This window comes from Pongo abelii, chromosome X, assembly GCF_028885655.2.
Source record: "Pongo abelii isolate AG06213 chromosome X, NHGRI_mPonAbe1-v2.0_pri, whole genome shotgun sequence".
NCBI lineage: Eukaryota > Metazoa > Chordata > Mammalia > Primates > Hominidae > Pongo > Pongo abelii.
In genome coordinates, this window is record NC_072008.2 from 109,729,736 (window position 1) to 109,753,945 (window position 24,210).

Here is a 24,210-nt window from a genome sequence, read left to right on the forward strand (position 1 = left end):
TGCAAGGGTAACTTCAGAAATTTATTCGTATGTCTTAATTCACAGTAACATGGGCACTTTACAGCAAAACAATTAGCATAACAAGAAATAAGTCACTGAGTGAGATGTGGTGTTTCAGACCAGGTACACAGCTCTGTCTCTGGAAAGAGGCAGGGTTCTGCCAAGGGCCTTTGGTTTGGCAAGTGTTGTTCTGGACTTGTAGGAACATTTGGTGGCACCATCCAGAAGGATTTACTTGCAGCTGATTTTGTGGGGTTTTTCTTGGTCTCCTCGTGCAATAAGCACAACTTCAACTATTTTCATAACATTTCTCTCAACTATTTTCATAATATTTTTCTAATAATCTGGAAAAACAGAAAGTAACAAATCCCAATGAGTGGACTTCTTGGTTCTACATCCTTTCTCTATGGATCCCAAGTGGAGCTCTGGAGGTGACCTTCCCCTCTTCCCATCTGCACTACTCAGGGAAGCTCTGGCTAGTATCTTGCCCTGACCCCGTTTCCCTCTTGACCAAGGGGTCCTCTTTAAATGGTGGAATAATCTATGTGGCTATGTGTTGGGCCCTCTGGGGTGGTTCTTTCCCACTTCTGGCGGGCTCAAGAAAATTTTGATTTTTGTCATTTATCCAGCTTTTGTTTCATGGTTTGACTGAGAGTGCCATCCTTTACCGGTTTCTACATATGAAGGGGAAGGGTTGTTTATGAGATGTTTCAACATTCATGGGAAACATTTAACAAAAATGGCCACATATTGAGCTTCAAGGCACAACATAATAAATTCCTGTGGGTTGCAGTCCCAGAGTATGTTCTCTTGATCACGTCCTCAGGAACTGGAAATCAATTGAAAAGGAAAGCAATGGGAAAGTGGGCACCTGCTCTGAAATTCAGCAATACACTTATAGAAAAAAATGCTTAAAATGCCAAGACTTGGGACCCAGAAGAGAGCACAATGAAAGGTAGCCTATATTAATGTTAACATGAATATCAATATGCTAATCTTTTGAGGAAATAAGCGTTAACTGACTTCTACTAATGGCTGCCAGTGCTCTGTATAACTTGATGTTAGGGACAAGGTACATATTCTGATCTTAGCTTTGGATTCATATCCCTAAAAGATCATGATTACAAACAATGCAAACAAAAATATCAGGTAAAAAATCACACTGCCGTTCCTTTAAACACCAGGTTGAATATAACAGGAAGGCTGCTGTGGGTTCAGCTTGGGTCACTCCCCCCACATTGGGACAATGAGTGTTGCTCATAGACTTCAGGTCACCCATTGGCTGTACCACTGTACACTAGGGCATGAGCTGTTTCCGTGGACACTCCGTAACCCTACTGACACACACCTGGAAGTAAGAAAGGTTTCTGTTCAAAAAGAGATGAAAAAATTATTGTCAGTACAAAAAGAGAATGAATTGCAATAGTGATCTCAGAGTCGGGGAAGCTGGAAAACGAATGGATTCTTGAAAATTTTATTTAGCTGTATATATATACTGTAACTGGGCCTCGTTTGCTTATTTACATGGATTCATGAGGAGAGAGATGCTGAACACATTTAGGAGGGTTACCTTGCTTCTTGTATCAGCATATTCACTTTCTCTGTTGCCATATCGCACATAATGAAGTTCTGGAAAATTCCACCATCCAGTCGTAGGAGAATGAGAGTGAAAAAGGTAAACATCAGTACATTGATAACATCATCATAAAGATAACCTAGAAAGATAACTAATAAAAACGGCCATTTAGGAAACTGAGGAAATGAAACACGATCACGGAAACACCCCCTACTTTTCCTTGGAGCATATTGCACTCCAGATATATTGGAGTTGACAGTGTTTTGCACTGCGGGAAAAATGCTTGAAAAACCGCAGGAGGCCACACGGCACACGCCCCCCAAGCTGGAACGGTGCCACCCACCCCAACCTCCGGTGGGGTCCCCCCCTTGGCGGGCCACTGGCCTATAGGGCCACGTGCGGTGGTTCTGAATAGAGCCTTTGGGTTTCCCAGGTGCTCAGGCGCTCCTGAGACAGCTCACTTGCTTTTGGTGTACCTGAGGGCGGCATTTGTGCCCTGGGCCTCGGCGAGCTTGCCCATCTTCCCCGGCAGCAGCAGGCGCACGGCCATCTGGATGTCCCGGGAGGTGATGGTCACGCGCTTGGTGTAACGGGCCAGCTGACCAGCCTCGGTGGCGATGCGGTCCAATATGTCATGGACCATAGAATCCATGACACTCACGGCCTCCTGGGAAAGGCTGAGGCCCTGGTGAACCTGCTTCAGCACCCGGGGGAAATAGGGGGCGAAGCTGTCCCCGCGGCAGTTGGCGTGGCGCCTGCGGGAGCCTCGGGGTCCTCGCCTCTTCTGCTTCTGCACCGTCGTGGAGTTGGCCTCTTTGGGCTCCTGGATGCTCTGGTTTTCCCCTGAGGTTGTCTCAGAGGAAGCCTCAGCCATGGTGGAGGCAGCGGCCATTAGATGGCAAGAACAGAGAGTGACTGTTGGGGACCAGGGAAGGCGGGGGCACTTTGGTATGGTCGCATGGCCCTATGTCACAGTCCAACTCGACATCTGATTGGATGAAGTGTCACCAAGGGAGCCTGTCAGCAATCTTCCCTCCATTGAAGGTGATTGGATGATCCTGTTGCTTGGCATCATGTCAGCCAATCACAGAGGGCGTCTGCCCGCCTAAGTGGCCCGGTTGCCTACCTCAGACAAAGGTACACAGAGTCTTGCTCTGTCCCACAGGCTGCAGTGCAATGGTGCAGTCTCAGCTCACTGCAACCTCTGCCTCCTGGTTTCAAGTGATGCTCCCTCTTCAGCCTCCCAAGTAGCTGGGACCACAGGCGCGTGCCACCACACCTGGCTAAGTTTTGTATTTTGTGTGTGTGTGTGTGTGAGTGTGTGTGTGTGTGTGTGTGTGTGTGTGTGTGTGTGTGTGTGAAACATGGTTTCATTATGTTTCCTCAGGCTGGTCTCCAACTCCTGGACTCCAGTGATTCTCCTGCCTTGGCCTCCCAAGCTGCTGGGATTACAGGCATGAGCTATTGTGCCTGGCAGAGAAAACTTATTTCAAGAAAATAAAACATGATGTTGATGTCCATTGAAGGATGCACACTACAAAAATCTGAGAACATTTATAAACGTGGTTACAAAATTCATACCTGAAATATTATAAATTAAATCACATTACACACACACACACACACACACACACACACACACACACACAAAGGGAAACAGTTTACGGCTATACATAACAACTCAGAAGCATCAAACGGGGCAAACATTACTAATGGAACAAGCAGACCTCATACAATCTTTTTTCAATGTTACCTCTAGTATACAATTCATTTAAATACCTAACAAAAATCCACAGTGCAGAAATAGCTAAATCAAAAATTCAACAAACAGCACCCTTTTCAAGCTTCCGAGAAAATAAAGTAAGGACTCTAACTCATTCACATTTGTCTAATTCTATTATTTCCCAGTCTACAATCTTTTTTAATGCGAAGCTTAATGTCCTGTAAGTATGCATCACTTACGATGGAAGTATCCAATGAGAGCACCCAAACCCCACTCTCCACTGGCTCAACTAATGAAGTGTCTTCAGCCCTGGGCCTGAGCCATTGGCTCAGAATGCGAGCAGGTGACCAGTCCTGAACCAATAAATGCCCTCCTAGCTGTTCAGCCTTGTAAATTCAGGAGAAAATTAGTTTGAGGTTTTGGTCTACTTTTTATTTCTTTGTTTGATTTTTCGTTTTATTGTAATTGTGGTGAATTAAGGATTTGAATCCAAACCTGTGAGTAAGCATGTCTCCTACCTCTGGCATCATATTATGAAGGAAAGTTCTCTGAAAAGGAATTTGGAGGAAAGAGACTATTCCTGTGAACAGCTTGCACACCAGGGAGGGGCAGACTTCAGTGTAAAACAAAGGCGCAGTTCCAGAGAACTAAAAGAGGATATGGCTTTTATAGAGAAAATTCCCGTTAAGGTTCCCAGTACAGTCCATTCACGCAAATAAAGGATTCAAAATTAGTTCTGATTGGTTGACTCAGTTGGTCTCTGATTGGTCAACACGACTGAGCCCTGATTGGCAGGGGCAGGTGAGCTCTGGCTGGTTAGTTCAGGTGACCTCAGAAAGTTGCAGAGTTAGATAGAGGTATGGGTTTTGGGGGAATTCCTAGTACGTGTGTGAGCTCTAGTCTGCACGTGGTAGCTTGGCTCTAGTTTAGATTTAGGCTCAGTCACTGGGATCCATCCTGAAAGACTGGCTGTTTTAGGTTTACATTTGTCCACAAGTTTAATAAAATGATAGTGACCAATTAAGAAAACTAGGACGACTCTCCTTTTTTTTTTTTTTTTTTTTCAATTTGATTGTTGTGGGGCTTTTTCACTTTCAGGCACATGTGTCTGACAAAATTAACCCACTATAGTAATTTGAGACAATAAAAACACTTACTTCAGTACAAAGCTTTCTCCAAAATATGATTGGCCCTGATTCTTGATGCAATATAATAGTCTTCGTCTTTCATTAGACTGTCACTCTGGAATAAGGGGGAAGGAGTGTGGAAGTGAGTGGAGGCACAGAAGAAGGTGTAAAGGGTGGCTATTTCCTCTTTTTCCTTATGCCAGACATTTTCCCTAGTATAGTGAGCATGTGTCCTGATTTCGCCCGTTGTCCCTTAGTAATTCTTAACAGCATCCCCTTTCACTCTGAAACATGTCCAAATTTACAAATCTGTACTTCCCAATGTAACTAGATCATGCAGGAAGTTGTGAGTGTAGTAGCTCTCAGATCTTTGTTGAATGAACAGATAAATAAATGAACCTATGTTAGATAAGAGACTGGCCCATGACAACCTATGAGACCATTGCTGAATTCTGTGGCTAGTCCACACGACCCATCGGGACCTCTTGGGTACAGTCCCCTTTCCTGTTCTGCACTTAAAAGGAATTATTTCTCTACAAAGCTGTCTGAGTCCCCGTGTTAAACCCATGAGAATGTCAGATTTTGTTTCCTCCATGATCTGCATATCACATTGACTCCTCCCAATAACTCTTTATGGTGTAGATATTTTAGCCTCAACTTTTTGGCAGACAAGAAACACAGTAACTAAGAAACGTGTCCGATGATCACACAGCTGATAAATGGAAGAGCAGAAATTCAAATCCACGTCAGTCTGAGTCCAGAACCCAAGCACTTGAACATTGTCTCCTGCCATCCTCTCTCACACTGCAGTGATGGCACCTTCAATGCATGAATACCTAGGTAGACAGTCTGAGGTGAGCCTCCCCTTTACAACAAGTCTTTACGTAGTTTGATCTTTCCCTGAAGGCGACATGATAAATTCAGAGGTGTAAAAGCAAAAGCATCAAGTTAGCCTTCCTGCAAAGGTATACAAGGAACCTGATTTTCTCGTGCAGCCACGGGAGTTTCTTCAAGCAGCAGTTAGCAAATTCAACCATGCCTGAGCTCAATTGTGTGTTTCAATAGCTGTCTGAAACATACGCATAGCCATTCCATGTTGCAGAATTGTGTCCAATGCAGATGGACTCCAACTTAGCATGGTTCAACTTAAAATTATTTACCTTTATGATAGGTGTAACTGGACTTAACTCCATTGTAAGTTGGGGAGCATATGTTTAGTCTGTTGCAGTTTGGTGAGAGAAAGGGTGGGAAGCAGGGAGTGGGGAAAATTTTCAGGTTAGGGTTATACAGTCATCACCCGATGATCGACATTTAGCTCTGTGATGGCCAATTTCATGTCTTGTCTTGTCTTGTCTTGTCTTGTCATTCCAACCAGGGGGAGATTTTTTTCCCAAATAAGCAAAGATAGAGATCTAGGTAACTCGACTTGGTTGGGTTACAGTACCTAGATATGTGGTCAAATTTTATTCTCAATGTTTGTGTGAATGTCCTTTTCGGTAAGATTAACATTGAAATCAACGGATCTGAGTACAACAGACCGCCCTCCATATTGGCCTGAATAGAACAAAAAGACTGACTTCCCCCAAGCAAGAGTAAATTCTGCAACAGACAGCCTTCACACTTGAACTGCAACATCGGCTCTCCCATGGGTCTTCAGCCTCATGGTCTTTAAACTGTCAGGTCAGCTTGTACCTGGGACTCTAGGCTGCCAGCCCACCCTGCAGATTTAGGACTTGCCAGCCTCCATAATCACATGAATCAGTTTCTTAAAATAAATCTCTCTGGACAGATAGATGGATAAATATCCTATTGGTTTTATTTGTCTGGAAATCCCCTAATACAAGCTTTCTGCACCAAAGCATTGCTGCAGAGATCTGAGTGTTGCTCCCACATGTAAAATATCCAGTTATATATGAGACATTTTCATGATTCCATTAATCAATACCTTCGCATTTGATTAGTGACTACACTGTTAAGTCAGTAGTTTTTCCTGGATCTTAAGAGATGTTTCTTCATCATTTGATATGACTGGGGACAACAACATATTCAGTTCAATGGCAAAGCTGAGGGCTTAATTAAAATTATTATCACGGAAAATAACAATCCCTTGAACATTGGCAGAGTCCAGGTGGCACGTGCTAACCAGAAGAGTGAATGAACTTACCCTACTTCCGACCTTGCCAGTTAATTGCACTCCCTTTCATTACCACCTATATAGCTGACACTCAGATGGGTTGGTGTCAATTAAACCAGGCTTTGCTATAGTAACAAAAAGAGGCACCACTGACTGAATGGCGACTGTGCCAGGCATTTTTCTAAGTGCTTTACAGGGAACACTTCAACTACCTTTCACAAGATCTCTGTGAAGTAGTGTTATTATCTCCATGTTTATGGATAAAGAAACTGAACCACATAAGAGTGTCACTTGCCCAAGATCAAACAGGTAGAATATTACCAAGGGAAGAATCAAACAAATTTCTACACATTTAAGCTTCTGCTCAGAAAAAGAAAATATCATCAGAGTGAACAGGCAACATATGGAATGGGAGAAAATTTTTGCAATCTGTCCATCTGACAAAGGTCTGATATCCAGAATCTAAAAGAAACTTAAAGAAATTTACAAGAAAAAACCAACAACCCCATCAAATGTGGGCAAAGGATATGAGCAGATACTTCTCAGAAGAAGACATTCATGCGGCCAACAAACATATGAAAAAAAGCTCATCATCACTGGTCATTAGAGAAATGCAAATCAAAACCACAATGAGATACCATCTCGTGCCACTGAGAATGGCGATCAGTAAAAAGTCAAGAAACTACATATGCTGGCGAGGCTGTGGAGAAATAGGAACGCTTTTACACTCTTGGTGGGAGTGTAAATTAGTGCAACCATTGTGGAAGACAGTGTGGGGAGTCCTCATGGATCTAGAACCGGAAATACCATTTGGCCCAGCAATCCCATTACTGGGTATACACACAAAGGCATATAAATTATTCTATTATAAAGACACAAGCACACGTATGTTTATTGCAGCATTATGTACAATAGCACAGACTTGGAACCAACCCAAATGCCCATCAATGATAGACTGGACAAAGAAAAGGTGGCACATATACACCATGGAATACTATGCAGCCATAAAAAAAAGAATGAGTTCGTGTCCTAGGCAGGGACATGGATGAAGCTGGAAGCCATCATTCTCCACAAACTAACACAGGAAGAGAAAACCAAACACTGTACGTTCTCACTCATCAGTGGGAGTTGAACAATGAGAACACATGGACACAGGGAGGGTAACATCACACACTGGGGCCTGTCAGGGCTGGGGGACAAGGGGAGGGAGAGCATCAGGACAAATACCTAACGCATGCGGAGCTTAAAACCTAGATGACGGGTTGAGAGGTGCAGCAAATCACCATGGCACATGTGTACCTATGTAACAAACCTGCATGTACAGCATGTGTATCCCAGATCTTAAAGTGAAATAAAAAGAAAAGAAAAGAAACCAAAGTAGTAACCCCTGGAAGAAAAGATGAAAGCATTTTAAACACCAGTTTAGAGATAACGGAATAGAGATTTAGTGAATCACAAGGTAGATAAAAATAATTATACACGATACCGCATATAGAGAACGAAGGAAGAAAAGATTAAAGAGAGGCAAGGAGACTAAAGGTGTGGTCAAAGAAGGTAGGATGAACATCATATGGGCATTACAGAAATGGAAATAAGAGTGAATTTTGCGAAAATAATATTCAGAGAGAAATGGCTGGTAATTTTCCAGAATAAAGGAAACACATGATTTGCCAATTCAGGAAACACACTTGTACACATCGTACTAAAGCTACAGAAAAGTGAAAACATAGAGATCATAATAGCTGAGAAAAAACGCATTGCCTTCCGGGGAATAATGAAGAGTTTGTCAGCAGACCTCTGTCTATCAATGAATGGAAGCCAAAAGCAAAGTCTGAGAGAAAATACTGTCAACCTAGAGTTGCATTCCTAGCTAAAGTATCATGAAATAATAAGGAGGCCGTGATAGACATGCAGGAGAACCACCCAGAATCCCTGTCAAGGATGGATTTGATGTTTGTGAGGCTGGGAGTGCAGGCAGATGCCAGTCAACAGCCACTTGTCCCTGAGGACACTACCTGAGCTGCCTTGCTCTAGCTCATGCCCTTCCCGAGGTGGACCACACGCAAGGACAAATCCAGGAAGGGGTATAAAGATCTAGCTAACTATTCCCAAAGCTGAATAACTCTGATGGGCCATTTTACCTTCAGAGCTTCTGTAGGTATCACAAGAGGCTTTTGTTTGGCCTGAAGTAAGCATGAACTTCTTCCTCTGCCCACTCCTGCCTCCTTCCTGTCCCTTCCTCAGCTGCTGATCCAGGATAAGTGTCCTGCACACTAAACTCCATCACGGTGTCAGCTTCCTGCAGAACCTAACCCAGAAACAATGATACGGGAGAGAAATTGAAAACTCTTAGTGTTGACACCAACAGAAACCTTGTTAAAGAAATTTCTGAAGAATGTCATTTAGAGAGATGTAAACTGACCAAAAGAGCACGATTGGCGGTGCCAACAGGGAATAGTAATGCAATACACTGACAAATAAGGGTGAATGAAAAACAATGACTTATGAAACGGATGCGGCGAAGACTATGAAGACATTGAACAATCAATGAAACAAGAAAGAACTACCTATTATAATTATGCATCACGTGCGCAAGGGTGGCATCCTTGCGATTTAAGGGGCACGTGACCTGTGGCATCCCACCGATTTTTCACACATTCTTTCCCCAAGAACTAAACATTGTCAACTCTGCTTCAATCTGTATCTGTGGTGCAGTTTGTTCCACGGGAAATAATTGATTTCATTTGATAATTTTGCGGGTAGTCACCTCGTTACATGGTCATATCTGTCAGTTCGATTCACAGGTCTCCCTTTATAAGGATTAGTCAGATCAACATTAATTTTGTAGCAAAGTCCCTTAATATTTTCACTCTTATTCTCCCTAGAGAATTTGGTGGAATAGTCCACGTGTCTGTTATGTTTGATTTGGCAACATATAAAATGAAATTCTTGATATAAACATCTTACCTATTTAATCCTGTTTTTCGAACACATCTCATATACAGAATTCTTTTCAATACACAAATTAGGACACAGAGTACAGGAAATAGACATAGCCAAGTAGAATTTTCAGGAAGCATCTCACTATTCCAGGTCCTTGAGCACTGAAATTACTGTTCTGATTGCTTCAGATTTATCCAATTCTATTCCTTTCTTGTCCATAAACTCCTGTTTTTTAAAAACACAAACTTTTATCAGTTGCAATTGTGCATCACTGGATGATGGGAGTGTCCAAAGAGAATGCCAAGCCCCAGTCTCCACTCATTTCACCACAGAGGAACCTGCAGCCCATGAGCCACAGCCATTGGCACAAGTGTGGAAGATGACTGGGACTGAAACACTATGTGCGTTCCTTGGTGTTGCCCTATTACATGGAAGAGGGGCAGAGAATGATTTTTGCTTGCTCTGGGAATTTTTGCTCACTTGCTTTCAAATGTGGTGATTTGGAGATATAAATCTGTAGCTGGTAGTGGGGCATGTCCCTTGCTCCTTGCAATAACTAAGAAAAAGATGAGGCACTAACAGGACTAAGATGATCCCTCCTTTCTCCTCCTGGGATGTCAATGTTAATATTAATGTGAATGTTAATACAATATAACTTACATCGTGTTGACTTCTTGGCCCAATGGGTGTGTGTTTGTTTTTCTATATCTATATTGCTGAGGTTCAAAACAGTTGTGACTTTCCAGTTACTTTTTAAAAAGATTATTTATATCTAGCACTCACTTCTGTGGAGAGAGAACATATTCTGGGATTTCAATCCTTGGAAATGTATGTGGAGTTGCTTTAAAGCCCCGTATTTTTCTACTGTATTGCTGTTATTAGTACTTTCAAAATATGTCGTAAATTCCCCTTTGGAGTAGGATGCCGACACCTGATTAGGATGTCAATTCAAGCAAATGATAAAACGAACCCTGGATAATCTACAAAAACAAAATCCTTCTGCAGCCCATGATAACTTGATAAAACCCTCGCAGGAGAGACCAACCACAGAGGATTTCACCTGTGGCAGAAACGCAAGTGCTCAAGAGAAAGAACGCAATCTTGGGCAACGCAAGATGCTACAGAGAGCTTCCCTGAATAGTGCAAGTGGAAAGAGGGGGCTGATGGCTGATCAAGGAGGTCATGGAGAAATCTGTTTTTCATTTTAGGCCCAATGCTGACTAACTGTGCTGGGCCAAAATACCTCCACAGCTCTCCTTCAAGTAGACAAACTAAGGATTTTGGGCCATTGACCCACCTTATCAGGATTAGTACTTATTTTTGAATTTTAACAAAATCTCGTAAAAGTATTTCAAAAAGAATAAAAAAGTTTGCTTCCAAAAGTGACTGAAAAAAATCTATCACAAAATTAACTGCAATAAATGTCCCTGTGTGGTGCTTTGAGACTGTCTTACACATCCCTAACAAAATTATGGAAGCTGAAGCCTCTTTTCAGAGCTGTTTGCCTTTGCGGGGATAAAAAATAACTGCGGAGTTGTTTGAAAAACACTGTATTCCTCTTCAGTCACTTTATTTCTATCAGGCTCATTGGTGCTGCATGAACTTGCCAGAAGTTTTCCATAGGACATAAAACTGTTCCACCAAAGAATGTTAATTCTTGCATACTGTTCTTAAGCACTTAGTCTCGTGAATAGTCATTTTTGTATACATTGAATGATTAGGACTTTCTTGTTGTGTGTTGCATTTGTAAATTCAGAAAGTATACAGGAGCGTTACTGAAATAATGTTAAAAATGCACCATAATCCGGCTGTGTAATGCTGACTGGGAGTGTAAGGGTGACTGACATAGACAAATTATAGGCAAGGGAGAGGAGAAATGGGTCTTGATGTTGAAGACTGGAATGTAAAATGAATACATCTAATTATTCATCTCTGTGGCTGAAAGCGGGTAAAGGGCAATAAGTGAGCATCGGTGATCTAATGGTGTGTTTTACTGAAAGAAGGAGCTAAAGGAATTGGCGTGCATCATGTAAATAACAAATGATAAGCATCATACCAAGAAAAATAGTAGTAGCAGATCAAGGATACCCTCATTAAGTTTTGTCAACATGACCCGTACCAAGGAATTCCCATTGAAATACATGACTGAGGAGTCAAACATATTATAGAAATACCGAGATCAAAAATTTTTTTAAATAAAATATGCCCCTTTCAAATGTCCCAGCTAAAGATACTATTCCAACTCATTTGGATTCATCTGGGTCAACTGTTTTCCAAGTTATAATCTTTTGTGAAAAAATAAAAATAAAACTTCATGACCTTCAACTGTGCATCACTGAGAAGATGGGAGCGTCCAATGAGAGGAGCTGAAATCCCACTCTACACTGTATCACTGGAGGGACGCAGCCACTGAGCCACAGCCATTGGTTCCCCAGGTGCTAAGGGACCCAGCCAAAAAAACTGTCTTTCTGGGTGTTCGTCCTTGAAGACGTAGGAGGAAATTTGTGTTTGCATTCTTGTCGTGAGCTTCTTTTTCTTTCTTTCTTTCTTTCTTTCTTTTTTTTTTTATTGTACTTTAAGTTCTAGGGTACATGTGCACAACGTGCAGGTTTGTTACATATGTACACACGTGCCATGTTGGTGTGCTGTACTCATTAACCCGTCATTTACATTAGGTATTTCTCCTAATGCTATCCCTCCCCCATTCCCCCACCCCATGCCAGGCCCCGGTGTGTGATGTTCCCCACCCTGTGTCCAAGTGTTCTCATTGTTCAATTCCCACCTATTAGTGAGAACATGCCGTGTTCGGTTTTCTGTCCTTGCGACAGTTTGCTCAGAATGATGGTTTCCAGCTTAATCCATGTCCCTACAAAGGACATAAACTCATCCTTTTTAATGGCTGCATAGTATTCCATGGTGTATATGTGCCACGTTTTCTTAATCCAGTTTGTCATTGACGGACATTTGGGTTGGTTCCAAGTCTTTGCTATTGTGAATAGTGCCGCAATAAACATACGTGTGCATGTGTCTTTATAGTAGCATGATTTATTATCCTTTGGGTATATACCCAGTAATGGAATCGCTGGGTCAAATGGTATTTCTAGTTCTAGATCCTTGAGGAATCGCCACACTATCTTCTACAATGGTTGAACTAGTTTACAGTCCCACCAACAGTGTAAAAGTGTTCGTATTTCTCCACATCCTCTCCAGCACCTGTTGTTTCCTGACTTTTTAATGATCTCCATTCTAACTGGTGTGAGATGGTATCTCATTGTGGTTTTGATTTGCATTTCTCTGATGGCCAGTGATGATGAGCATTTTTTCATGTGTCTGTTGGCTGCATAAATGTCTTCTTTTCAGAAGTGTCTGTTCACATACTTTGCCCACTTTTTGATGGGGTTGTTTGATTTCTTTCTTGTAAATGTGTTTAAGTTCTTTGTAGATTCTGGATATTAGCCCTTTGTCAGATGGGTAGATTGCAAAAATTTTCTCCCATTCTGTAGGCTGCCTGTTGGCTCTGATGGTATTTTCTTTTGCTGCGCAGAAGCTCTTTAGTTTAATTAGATCCCATTTGTCAATTTTGGCTTTTGTTGCCATTGCTTTTGGTGTTTTAGTCATGAAGTCTTTGCCCATGCCTATGTGCTCAATGGTATTGCCTAGGTTTACTTCTAGGGTTTTTATGGTTTTAGGTCTAACATTTAAGTCTTTAATCCATCTTGAATTAATTTTCGGACAAGTTTCTTTTTCTGATCGTTTGGTCACAGTCTTGGTGGTTGAAAGATATGAATTAATAGGTATGAGTGGAAATGTCTCCTGCCTACTCCATCAATAAGAGGACAAAGGGAATCAAATGGAAATCGAGAGATAAAAATGATTCTCTCTTTTCCCATCCGCAATTTTGTCCCCAAGCTACTTGAATGTTCAGGTAATAAAATGTCTTTTTCACCTCCAAGCACATGGGCCTGACAGAAAAAAAAAAAAAAACAACAATAACAACAACAAAAAAACCACCACATTTATTTGGCGGGATAAGAATCCCACCCCAGTGTAGTGGCCGGTACAATGGGGTTGGTCCTCATTCTTGACCCATCACAGCCTTTCTCCTCTTTGATTGTGGCCCTCACTCCTGGGTAAGCGGGGAACAAATGCGTGGTCGGGAGTACAAAGCTTGAAAAAGTGGCATATATTCTTTCACCTTATTATGAAGGACTGTGGTCAAACACCTGGGGTCACAGGCCAAATGGGCCGGCACCTGAACAGGGCATTAGTGGAGCACAAAAGCACCTTGACTCCTCTTCACTCGCGTCATCAATCCAGTCCCTGCCATGCAGCATCTATCTGATGTGTGTGACAGGCCGGTCCTGCACCTCATGGGCTTGCTGCTGCTTCCATGATTCTTCTGAAATCCTGAAATATGTCCATCATTTAACTAACTCTGCTCCCAAGATCTACACAGAGGCACTTGTGAACAACATGTGCTTGGGGGATTGATGTTAGGCAAGGACTATCTGGTGGACCGGATGCTTGTTGAGGTACTTTGTCATGCACCAGAGGGAATTTTGTGTTAAGGAGGAATAAGGTACATAATTACTGTGCTTGCTATAATCCTCGGACTGGCAGAGTGAATTCTATCACTTCCAGGAACTCGGTATCCTTTCACAAATACATCAAGGGCCTTCCTTACCCAGAGTTCCACAGCTACTGTGTTAGATCTGACACCAGCACCCAGGTTGATCTCCCAAACGTCACTCCGGTGCCTGGTCCACCCGACATGGTATTATCCTTTGAGTTTGTCAGCCTGTCAGAAGTTGGTCGAAGTAATGCTTCTTTAGGTTAATGTACCTCACAGAAAATACCTCAAACTGTAAGGAAATGCATCATTGATTTGCTTCACCTTACTCAGTCTCCATTTGAGCGTGAATTCAGATGAAATTGCATAAACAAGTGTTTCGCCTAACCAAACTTCAACAGAGTGGGATGTCTGACAGAAAGGGTTGCCTCTTGCTATTACACTCAATGAATTGTTTTAATTTGCAAATGTCTTGTTTTCTTTTTATACACTGTCATTACTCTTGAGTCAATATGCAGGAATAGGATTGCCAGGTCACACGGTAAGTGCCCATTTAATTTCCAAGGAGCTGATATATAGTTTCTGAAGGGCTGTACCATTCTCCATGAGCACTATCAATGCATGAGAATTCCAGTTGTTCCACATTTCTGCAAACACTTGATATGCTCAGTCTTTTTATATTTCTATTAATGTTATTTTTAATGCACAAATCTTAACTGTATGCATTTATGGGGTAAAATGTGATATTTTGAAATATGTATTCAATGTGGTAAGACTACACCAAGCTGATGTCCATCCCCTCATTTACCTATCACTTTTATGCTGAGAGATATGAAATTTACTTTCTTGGTTGTCCTGATTTACACAATCCATTACTACTGACTGTAGCCATCCTGCTGTGCAATAGATCTCAAAAGGTACTCATCCTGTGTATCTAGAACGTGGCCACCTTTGACCGGCAACTCCCCATTTTCTTCCTCCCACCCCTCCCCACCCACGTCCCAGACCCTGGGGAGCTGTCATTCTACTCTCTACTTCTATGAGTTCAGCTTTTTAAGATTCTACCTATAAGTAAGACATTTGGTATTTTTCTTTCTGTGCCTGGCTTATTTCATAACTTAGCATAACGTCCCCCGGCTTTATCTGCAGTGTGCCAAATGACGTATGTTGCTTTTGTCAAGGTTGAGGAGTATTCTGTTGTATCTACATACCATGTTTCCATTACCCATGTACCCAATGATGAACTCTTAGTTAGATTCCACATCTTCACTGTGGTGTATAATGCTGCCGTGAACATGGGAGTGCGGACGTCTCTTCATGGTACTGATTTCACTCCCTTTGACTATAGACCCAGAGCGGGTATGTGGGATTTCCGGACCATATGGCATTTGTATAATTCCGTTTTTTGAGGAATTTCCACACTGTTTTCCGTAATGGCTCTGTTACTTCACATTTCCACCAAGCGTGTACAAGAGTGCCCTTTTCTCTGCATTCTCGACAACACTGTTACGACTTTCATCTTTTCTGGTAAAAGCTATTCAAACAGGTGTGTGAGGTGACATCTCACTGTGGATTAAATTTACATTGCCAGGCCAGGCACAGCAGCTCACACCTGTAATCCCAGCACTTTGGGGGGCCGATTCGGGTGGATCATGAGGTCAGAAGTTCAAGAGCAGCCTGGCCAAGATGGTGAAACCCTGTCTCAACTGAAAATACAAAAATTGGACAGACATGGTGGCGGGCACCTGTAATCCCAGCTACTTAGGAGGCCGAGGCAGGAGAATTGCTTGAAGCCAGGAGGCAGAGGTTGCAGTGAGCTGAGATCGTGCCACTGCACTCTAGCCTGGGAAACAGAGAGAGACTCGGCCTCACAAAAAAAAAAAAAAAAAAAAAAAAATTACATTGCCCTCGTGACTAATGATGCTGAGCATTTTTAATGTACCACTGGCCGTTTGTGCTGCTTCTTTTCAGAAATGTCTATTGAGGTCCTTTGCCGATTTTAAAATTGAATTATTTGTTTTCTTGCTATTGCATTGTTCATATTCCTTCTATATTTTGGATATTAACCTCTTATTAGTTGTACATTTGGCAGTATTTTCTCGAGTTCTGTGGGCTTGTTACCGAAAAAAAGGGTCCCCCGAGAGGTGGTATCTTTCTTTCCCTGGTCGGTGTTGTGAAGCCAATATGAGAAATTGCAAGTGAGTGTCAGGCAGTGCAGGCTTTATTCCCTGGCCATGGACTTTACAAGCAGGAGATTGGCTCAGAAATCAACTTCTCACCTTGGGAGAGGCGGAACGTCACAGATATAGGGGATCTTTAACGAAGGGATTGGGCATTGAAAGCAAGGGGAGGAATACTCATGTCTTTTGTCTGAATAAGTGCAGAAATTCTCGAAAACAGAATGCCACCTACTTTATTGCCCATTCGTGGTTTCTTTCAGTCGTTGTCACGGTGATTGTCCACAGTCATGGCGCTGGTGGGTGTGTCAGTTCGTATAGGAATTAGATTATAATGAAGTTCCAGGTTTCTCTAAGATCAATTGAGCTGCCGCATTGCATCCCATCAGTCTCAGCCAGCTTGGTCACGATGGGGAAATTCTGATGTCAGGCATCCTGTTTCCTAAAGACAAGCAGAGTTAAGGCAGGGTAGAAATTTATCTAGGTCGTGTAGGCATTACATTGGGTAACAGGTTGTCTCCTCACTCTATTATTTATTCTTTTTCTGTAAAAACGTCTTTAATTTGACACCATCACATTTGTCTACTTTTTGCTTCTGTTGCTGGGCTTTCAGGGTCATATCCAAAAAGTCATTGCCCAGGCCTATGTCATGGAGCTTTGCCAAAGTATGAAAGTTGAACGGCTATAACACAAAATTAAAGAAATTTTAAATAGCAGATTAGGCACAGTTGGACCGAGAATTGGAGAATGAGAAGATAGATGTAAAGTAATTGTGAAAATTTCATAGGGACATAACATGTGAGAAAGGAGTGAGGAGAACTGATAAACCTTAAGGGTTTGACTAAAAAGCACAAAGTATACCTTATAAGTAATACTGGGCAAGTTGGGAAGAATTCTAATCAAAGGGAAAATAGCTGGTAATTTTACAGAATTGAAGGAAGACATGACATCCTACCTTCAGGGAGCACACCTGTACCCATCCTTCTAAAGCTTAAGAAAAGTAAAAACAGAAATCACAATAGCTGAGAAAAGAAAAAAAGACAACTACAAGGCCTATAAAGGAATAACAAACAGTTTGACAGCCAACCTCCTTATATCAATAAATAAAAGCCAAAATCAGAGGAGATGTGTGTTAACACAGAATGTCATTGCCAGCTAAAGTATTATTTGAGAATGAGGCTGTGGTAGGCGTGGACGAGCCAGCGTCCCCTTTAAGGACGGATTTGCTGTTTCGGGTGTTGGGAATGCAAGCAGGTGCCAGTCCTGAGCCATTAGTCCTTTCCAGTATTACCATAGCTACTCTTAGCTGCCTTGCCCATACACACTGCCTGATCCAGGAGAAGTCGAACGGTCTGGTATTTTGGCACAATGGCGAATACCCTGATGGGCCCCTTTATCTTCAGATCTCACCCTGGGATCAGAATAGGATTCCACTGGCCTTGCACTCGAGATGAACTTCTCCCTATGCCCACTCCTGCCTGCCTCCAGACCCTTCCTCAGCTATTGACCCTGAATAAGTTTCCCACACACTAAACTTTATTTCAGAGTCCATTTCTTCCAGGACCAAAGTCAGAAATGATGATATTTGAGAGAAATGGAAAACTCTTAGTGCCGATACCAACAAAAACTTTGTTAAAGAAATTTCTGAAGAATGTCATTTAAAGAGATGTAAAGTGATCACAAGAAGATGACTGGAGGTGCCAAGAAGGAAGGGTAATAGAATAAATTAACAAGAGGAGTAAAATGATGATTGTATAAAACTGACGCAGGAGAAATACGACAACAGAAAAAGAAAACCCTTCAGGCTGATATCCTTGATGAACATCGATGCAAACATCCTCAACAAACTACTTGCAAACCGAATCCAGCAGCACACCAAAAAGCATATCCGCCACGATCACGTGGGCTTCACCCCCAGGACCCCCGTGATGCAAGGTCGGTTCAACATATGCAAAGCAACAGTTGTGATTCACCACATAAACAGCACGAAAGAGAAAAACCACATGTTTATCTCAATAGCTGCAGAAAAGGCTTTTGATAAAATTCAACACCCCGTCATGTTAAAAACTCTCAGTAAACTATGTACTGAAGGAACGCACCTCAAAATAATAAGAGGCATCTATGACAGACCCACAGCCAACACCAGACTGAATGGGCAAGAGCTGGAAGCACTCCCCTTGGAAACTGGCCCAAGACAAGGATGCCCTCTCACCACTGCGATTCAACATAGTCTTGGAAGTTCCAGCCTGGGCAACCAGGCAAGAGAAAGGAATAAAGAGCATTCAAATAGGAAGAGAGGAAGTCAAAATCATGTCCCTGTTTTCAGACGACATGATCCTATATCTAGAAAGCCCCATCGTCTCAGCCCCAAAGCTTCTCCAGCTAATAAACAACTTCAGCAAATCCTCAGGATACAAAATCATCGTGCAAAAATCACAAGCACTCTTGTACATCCACAACAATGAACCCGAGAGCCAAATCACGAATGAACTCCCATTCACACTTGCCACAAAAAGAATAAAATGCCTAGGAAGACAGCTAGCCAAGAAAGTGAAAGATCTCTACAAGGAGAACTACAAACCACTACTCAAAGAAATCAGAGGTGACACAAACAAATGGAAAAAACGTTCCATACTTATGCATAGCAAGAATCAGTATCATTAAAATGACCATACTTCCCAAAGCACTTTACAGATTCAATGTTATTCCCAGTAAACTACCGTTGACATTCTCCCCAGAACTGGAAATAATATCCTAAAATTCACATGAAACCAACAAAAGAGCCCGAATAGACCAAGGCAATCTTAAGCATAAGGAAGAAAGCTGGAGGCATCATGCTACCCGACTTCAAACTATACTCCAGGGCTACAGTACAGGTACAAGAACAGACACACAGACCAATGGAACAGAATAGAGAATGCAGAAATTATTATTATTGTTGTTGTTATTATTATTATTTTAAGACAAACCCAGAAATTAAGACTGCACGCCTACAACTATATGATCTTTGACAAACCTGAAAAAAAGCAAGCAATGTGGAGAGGATTCCCTATGGAATAAATAGTGCTGGAGGTGCTGGCTAGCCATATGCTGAAGATTGAACCTGGACCCCCTTCCTTACACCATATACAAAAATTAACATGAGATGAATTAAAAACCTGAAAGTAAAATCCAAAACTATAAAATCCCTAGAAGACAACTTAGGCTACACCATTCGGGACATGAACACCAGTACCAGGCAAAGATTTCATGACTAAGATGCCGAAAGAAATTCCAACAAAAGCAAAAATTGACAAATGGTATCTAACTAAATTAAAGAGCTTCTGCACAGCAAAAGAAACTCTCAACACAGTCAACACACAACCTACCGAATGGGAGAACATTTTTGCAAACGATGCATCTGACAAAGGTCTAATATCCAGCATCTGTAAGGAACTTAACCACATTTACAAGAAATAAACCAACAACCCCATTAAAAAATGGGCAAAGGACATGAACAGACACTTCTCAAAGGAAGACCTACATAGGGCCAACAAGCAAATAACAAAAAGTCAACATCACTGATATTAGAGAAATGCAAATCAAAACCACAATGAGATACCGTCTCACATCAGTCAGAGTGGCTACTATGATGAAGTCCAAAAATAACACATGCTGGCAAGTTTGCGGAGAGAAAGGGATGCTTACACGCTGTCTTTGGGGGAGTGTAAATTAGTTCAACCATTGTGGAAGACAGTGTGGCAATACCCGAAAGACCTGAAGTCTGAAATACCATTCGACCCAGCAATGCCATTACTGGGCATATACGCAAAGAAATAGAAATCGTTCTATTATACAGACGTGTGCATGCGTATGTTCATTGCAGCACTGTTCACGATAGCAAGGACATGAAATCAACCCAAATGCCCATCAGTGATAGGCTGGATAAGGAAACTGTGGTACATATACACCGTGGAATACTATGCCTCTATAAAATAGAACGACATCATGTCCTTTGCAGGGACTTGGATGGAGCTGGAGGCCATTATCCTTAGCAAACTACTGTAAGAACAGTGATATGGTTTGGCTCTGTGTCCCCCACCCAAATCTCACCTTGAATTGTAATTCCCATACTCTCCCTGTGTCAAGGGTGGGACCACATGGAGGTGACTGAATCGTGGGGGTGCTGTCCGCCATGCTGTTCTCATGATAGTGAGTGAGTTCTCACAGGATCTGCTGGTTTTAGAAGGGGCTTACCCCTTCGCTCTGCACTTCTTCTCCTTCCTGCCACCACGTGAAGAAGGACGTGCTTGCATTTCCTTCCACCATAATTGTAAGTTTTGCGAGGCCTCGCCAGCCCTGTGGAACTGTGAGTCAATTAAATCTCCCTCCTTTATAAATAACCCAGTCTCGGCTATTCCTTCATAGCAGCGTGAGAACAGACTAATACAAGCAGCAAACCAAATAGTGCATGTTCTCACTTATAAGTGGGAGCTAAATGATGAGAACACATGGACAGATAGAGAGGAACAACACACACTGGGGCCTATCGGAGGGTGGAGAGTGGGAGGAGGGAGAGGATCAGGAAAAATACCTAATGGTTACTAGGCTTAACGCCTGGGTGATGAAATAATCGGCACAGCAAAGCCCCATGACACACATTTACCTCTCTAAAATACCTGTACATTCTGTACATGTACCCCCGAACTCAAAATAAAATGGAAAACACCCTGATGCAATAAAGATTATGACTGTATTAAAAATTAAGGAAACAGGCAGGGCGCAGTGGCTGATGCCTGTAATCCCAGCACTTAGGGAGGCTGAGGTGGATGGATCACTTTAGGCCAGGAGTTCAGGGCCAGTGTGGCCAACATGATAAAACCCCGTCTCCACTGAAAGTACAAAAATTAGCCGGGTGTGGTGGCGCATCCCTGTAGTCTTAGCTACTGGGGAGCCCGAGGCAGGAGAACCCCTTGAACCCGGCAGGTGGAGGTGGCAGTGAGCTGAGATCGCACCAATACACTCCAGCCTGGGCGACAGATTGTTGTCTCAAAAATAAAAAACAAAAAAAGAATTAGAGAAACAAAATAAGGATTATATATTACAATTTTGCATCACGTAGATGATGGGAACATCCTATGAGAGCAGCTCATGCCATAGCCACCACTGGCTCAGGCAATAAAGGCTTTCCAGCCCTTGAGGCACCACAAGCCATGGCTGAAAGTGTGGGGAGGTGACCCGGAAATGAACCAGTGAGAGCCTCCCTGGGAGGTTTAACCTTGCAGATTGTGAAGAAAAACGATGTGGCTCTTTCCCTGGTTTTTGTTTGCTTTTTTTTTTTTTTTTTTTTTTTAAGAAAAACATCATGCTGACTTACTGATATGAATACAGAGACTGTCGTGGACAGGTCTCTTGTGCCTTGTACCAAACTACGAGAAGGATTGGCTTGCTAAACGTTTAAGTAGATTTATAAAATCATCATTTGTAAAGGGGACTGTTCAGAAACGGTGTACTAGAGTTCCGTCACGGAGCTTACCATATACGATCTTATCTAACAACAAAAATGAGCCTTTTTGTCCTTCTTAATCATGAACCGATTTATTAGGAGTAGAATAAGTTGTTTGCTAAAGACATGACAGGAAATACACTTGAAAGCCTGACCTTTGAAATGACAGTTCATCGATGACCTTTATTTCTTCAGCATTTCTTAAGAATCTTTCTTGTTCAATTCCTGCAACTTAATGTTACTTAAATGCATTTAAGGAATGCCTTTGCGTATATTATCAGAGACTCTTGAAAGCTCTCTTTCTAACTTGAACATAATTTCCGTTTTTGGAATCCCTTTCTCTCCCTCAGGGGCTTCCTAGGAGATTTAAGTTGACATTTTTTAACCCAATATCTCTTAAACTTATTAGCCATTTCCAGCTTTTGAGTTGTGATTTGTGGTGGTTGTTTTGTTTTCCTTTTTTTTAATCATTTTTTTAAACCTGGTCAATGTTGAGTGTTGTCATATGTTTTTAATAAAAGCGCCTTTCTGTTTCTATTGTCTGCTTGGAGGCTGGGGTATGGCCATTTCTCGTTCTCCTGATTCACGGAAGATGTTGATCAGAACTGAAGCCCGGAGCCAGACCACTAGGTCCTTTGATGCCCAGGCGCCCTCGGCGGCCATGTCAGGGAGTTCCTGCTCAAGCCAGGGTGGCTTAGCCCAGGATAACAGTAGCTTCTGAGATGGGTGAGAATTGTTCCACACGTGGCCACAGTCATTCTCCTGGCATAATGGACTAGGGCTCAGGAGGTCTGTCTCTCTTCAGGGATCATGAGCTGAAATTGCTAAACTTTGGGGGTTTTCAGTGACACCCTTCAAAGTGCTCACAGTGTGGCATGGATCAGCTGAGAAGGGCGGATGCGCTTTTGCCCCGTGAGGCATCTATCTGTGTAACTTTCTCCGAGCTAGGCCACAAGGGGCGCTTAGGCCCACAGACGCCCACTGTGATTGGTTGACGAGATGCCACGCAACGGGACCATCCAGTCACCTTCAACGCAGGTAGGTTTGCTGAGAGGCTCCCTGCGTGACACTTCATCCAATCAGACGTGAAGCTGGCCCGAGACGTGGAGCCATGCTGCGTACCCAAGTGCCCCGGCTTCCCGGGTCCACAACCGCCATTGTCTGGTCGTGCCATCTAATGGCCGCTGCCTCCGCCATGGCTGGACCTTCCTCTGAGACGACCTCTGAGGAACAGCTGATCACCCAGGAGCCCAAAGAGGCCAACTCCACGACGGCCCAGAAGCAGAGCAAGCAGAGGAAGCGAGGGCGCCGTGGGCCCCGCAGGTGCCACTCCAACTGCTGCGGGGACAGCTTCGCCACCTATTTCCGCCGGGTGCTGAAGCAGGTTCATCAGGGCCTCAGCCTTTCCCGGGAAGCCGTGAGTGTCATGGATTCTTTGGTTCATGACATATTGGACCGCATCGCCACCGAGGCTGGTCGCCTGGCCCGCTCCACCAAGCGCCAGACCATCACCGCCTGGGAGACCCAGATGGCTGCGCGCCTGCTGCTGCCGGGGCAGATGGGCAAGCTCGCCGAGTCCGAAGGCACAAAGGCTGTCCTCAGGTACACCAGGAGCAAGTGCGCTCCCTCGGGAGCACCCGAGCACCACGGGAACCCAAAGGGTCTTTTCAGAGCCACTGAATGTGGCCTGAAAGACCAGTGGCTCGCCAAGGGGGGGACACCACCGGAGGCTGGGGTGGGTGGTGCCCTTCCGACTTGGGGGGCATGTGGCGTGTGGCATCCTGCGATGTTTCAAGCATTTTCCCCGCAGTACTAAACATTGTCAGCTCCAATATAGCTGTAGTGCAGTTTGCTCCAAGGAAAAGTAGTGGGTGTTTCCGTGATCGTGTTTCATTTCCTCAGTTTCCTAAATGGTCATTTTTGTTAGTTATGTTTCTAGGTTATCTATATGGTGATATTATTACTGCACTGATCTTTACCTTTTTCTCTCTCATTCTCCTGTGACTGGATGGTGGAATTTTCCAGAACTTCACTGTATGCCATACAGCAACAGAGAAAGTGAATACGCTGATACAAGAAGCAAGGTAACCCTCCTAAACGTTTTCAACACCTCTCCCATCACGAATCCATGTAAATAAGCAAATGAGACCCAGTTACAGAGTACATACAGCTAAATAAAATTTCCAAGAATCCATTCATTTTCCAGCTTCCTTGACTCTGAGATCACTATTGCAGTTCATTCTTTTTTTGCCATGACGATAATCTTTTCGTTTCTTTTTAAACAGAAACCTTCGTTACTTCCAGGTTTGTGTCAGTAGGCTTAGGAAGTGCCCACGGAAATGGCTCATGCCCTAGTGTTCAGTGGTGTAGCCAATGAGTGACTTGCAGTCTATGAGCAACAGTCATTGTCCCAATGTAGGGGCAGTGAACCAGGCTGAGCCCACAACAGCCTTGCACTGATATACAGTCTGGTGT

The 24,210-nt window shown here is 43.0% G+C and overlaps 2 protein-coding genes across 2 annotated transcripts; one reads left to right on the forward strand and one right to left on the reverse strand.

Annotated features, from left to right (window-relative positions):
- LOC100452742 (histone H2B type F-M) lies at window positions 1–22,810 on the reverse strand. The gene is made up of 5 exons (XM_002834692.3): window positions 22,670–22,810; window positions 16,837–16,932; window positions 2,053–2,540; window positions 1,571–1,629; window positions 1–1,367 (listed from the first exon to the last, which is right to left on the reverse strand). Exons 1-4 carry the CDS (start codon window positions 22,808–22,810, stop codon window positions 1,593–1,595), a joined length of 762 nt encoding a protein of 253 aa, XP_002834738.3. The 3' UTR covers window positions 1–1,367; window positions 1,571–1,592.
- Window positions 22,811–22,846: 36 nt separating this feature from the next.
- On the forward strand, window positions 22,847–23,797 carry LOC100452361 (histone H2B type W-T). The gene is made up of 2 exons (XM_002834691.3): window positions 22,847–23,337; window positions 23,761–23,797. Exons 1-2 carry the CDS (start codon window positions 22,847–22,849, stop codon window positions 23,795–23,797), a joined length of 528 nt encoding a protein of 175 aa, XP_002834737.2.
- The last annotated feature ends 413 nt before the right edge of the window (window positions 23,798–24,210 follow it).

Excerpts from the sequence above, each read along its gene's own strand:
- LOC100452361 (XM_002834691.3), top strand. The coding sequence starts at position 22,847 with ATGCTGCGTACCCAAGTGCCCCGGCTTCCCGGGTCCACAACCGCCATT. Across the intron at positions 23,338-23,760 it reads GGCACAAAGGCTGTCCTCAG|AACTTCACTGTATGCCATAC; the intron begins GTACACCAGGAG and ends GGAATTTTCCAG.
- LOC100452742 (XM_002834692.3), bottom strand. The coding sequence starts at position 22,810 with ATGAAGTGTCACGCAGGGAGCCTCTCAGCAAACCTACCTGCGTTGAAG. Across the intron at positions 16,933-22,669 it reads TGTGGCCTAGCTCGGAGAAA|CCGTTCAACTTTCATACTTT; the intron begins GTTACACAGATA and ends TTTGTGTTATAG. Across the intron at positions 2,541-16,836 it reads CCCAGCAACAGAAGCAAAAA|GGCCATGCGACCATACCAAA; the intron begins GTAGACAAATGT and ends ACTGTGACATAG.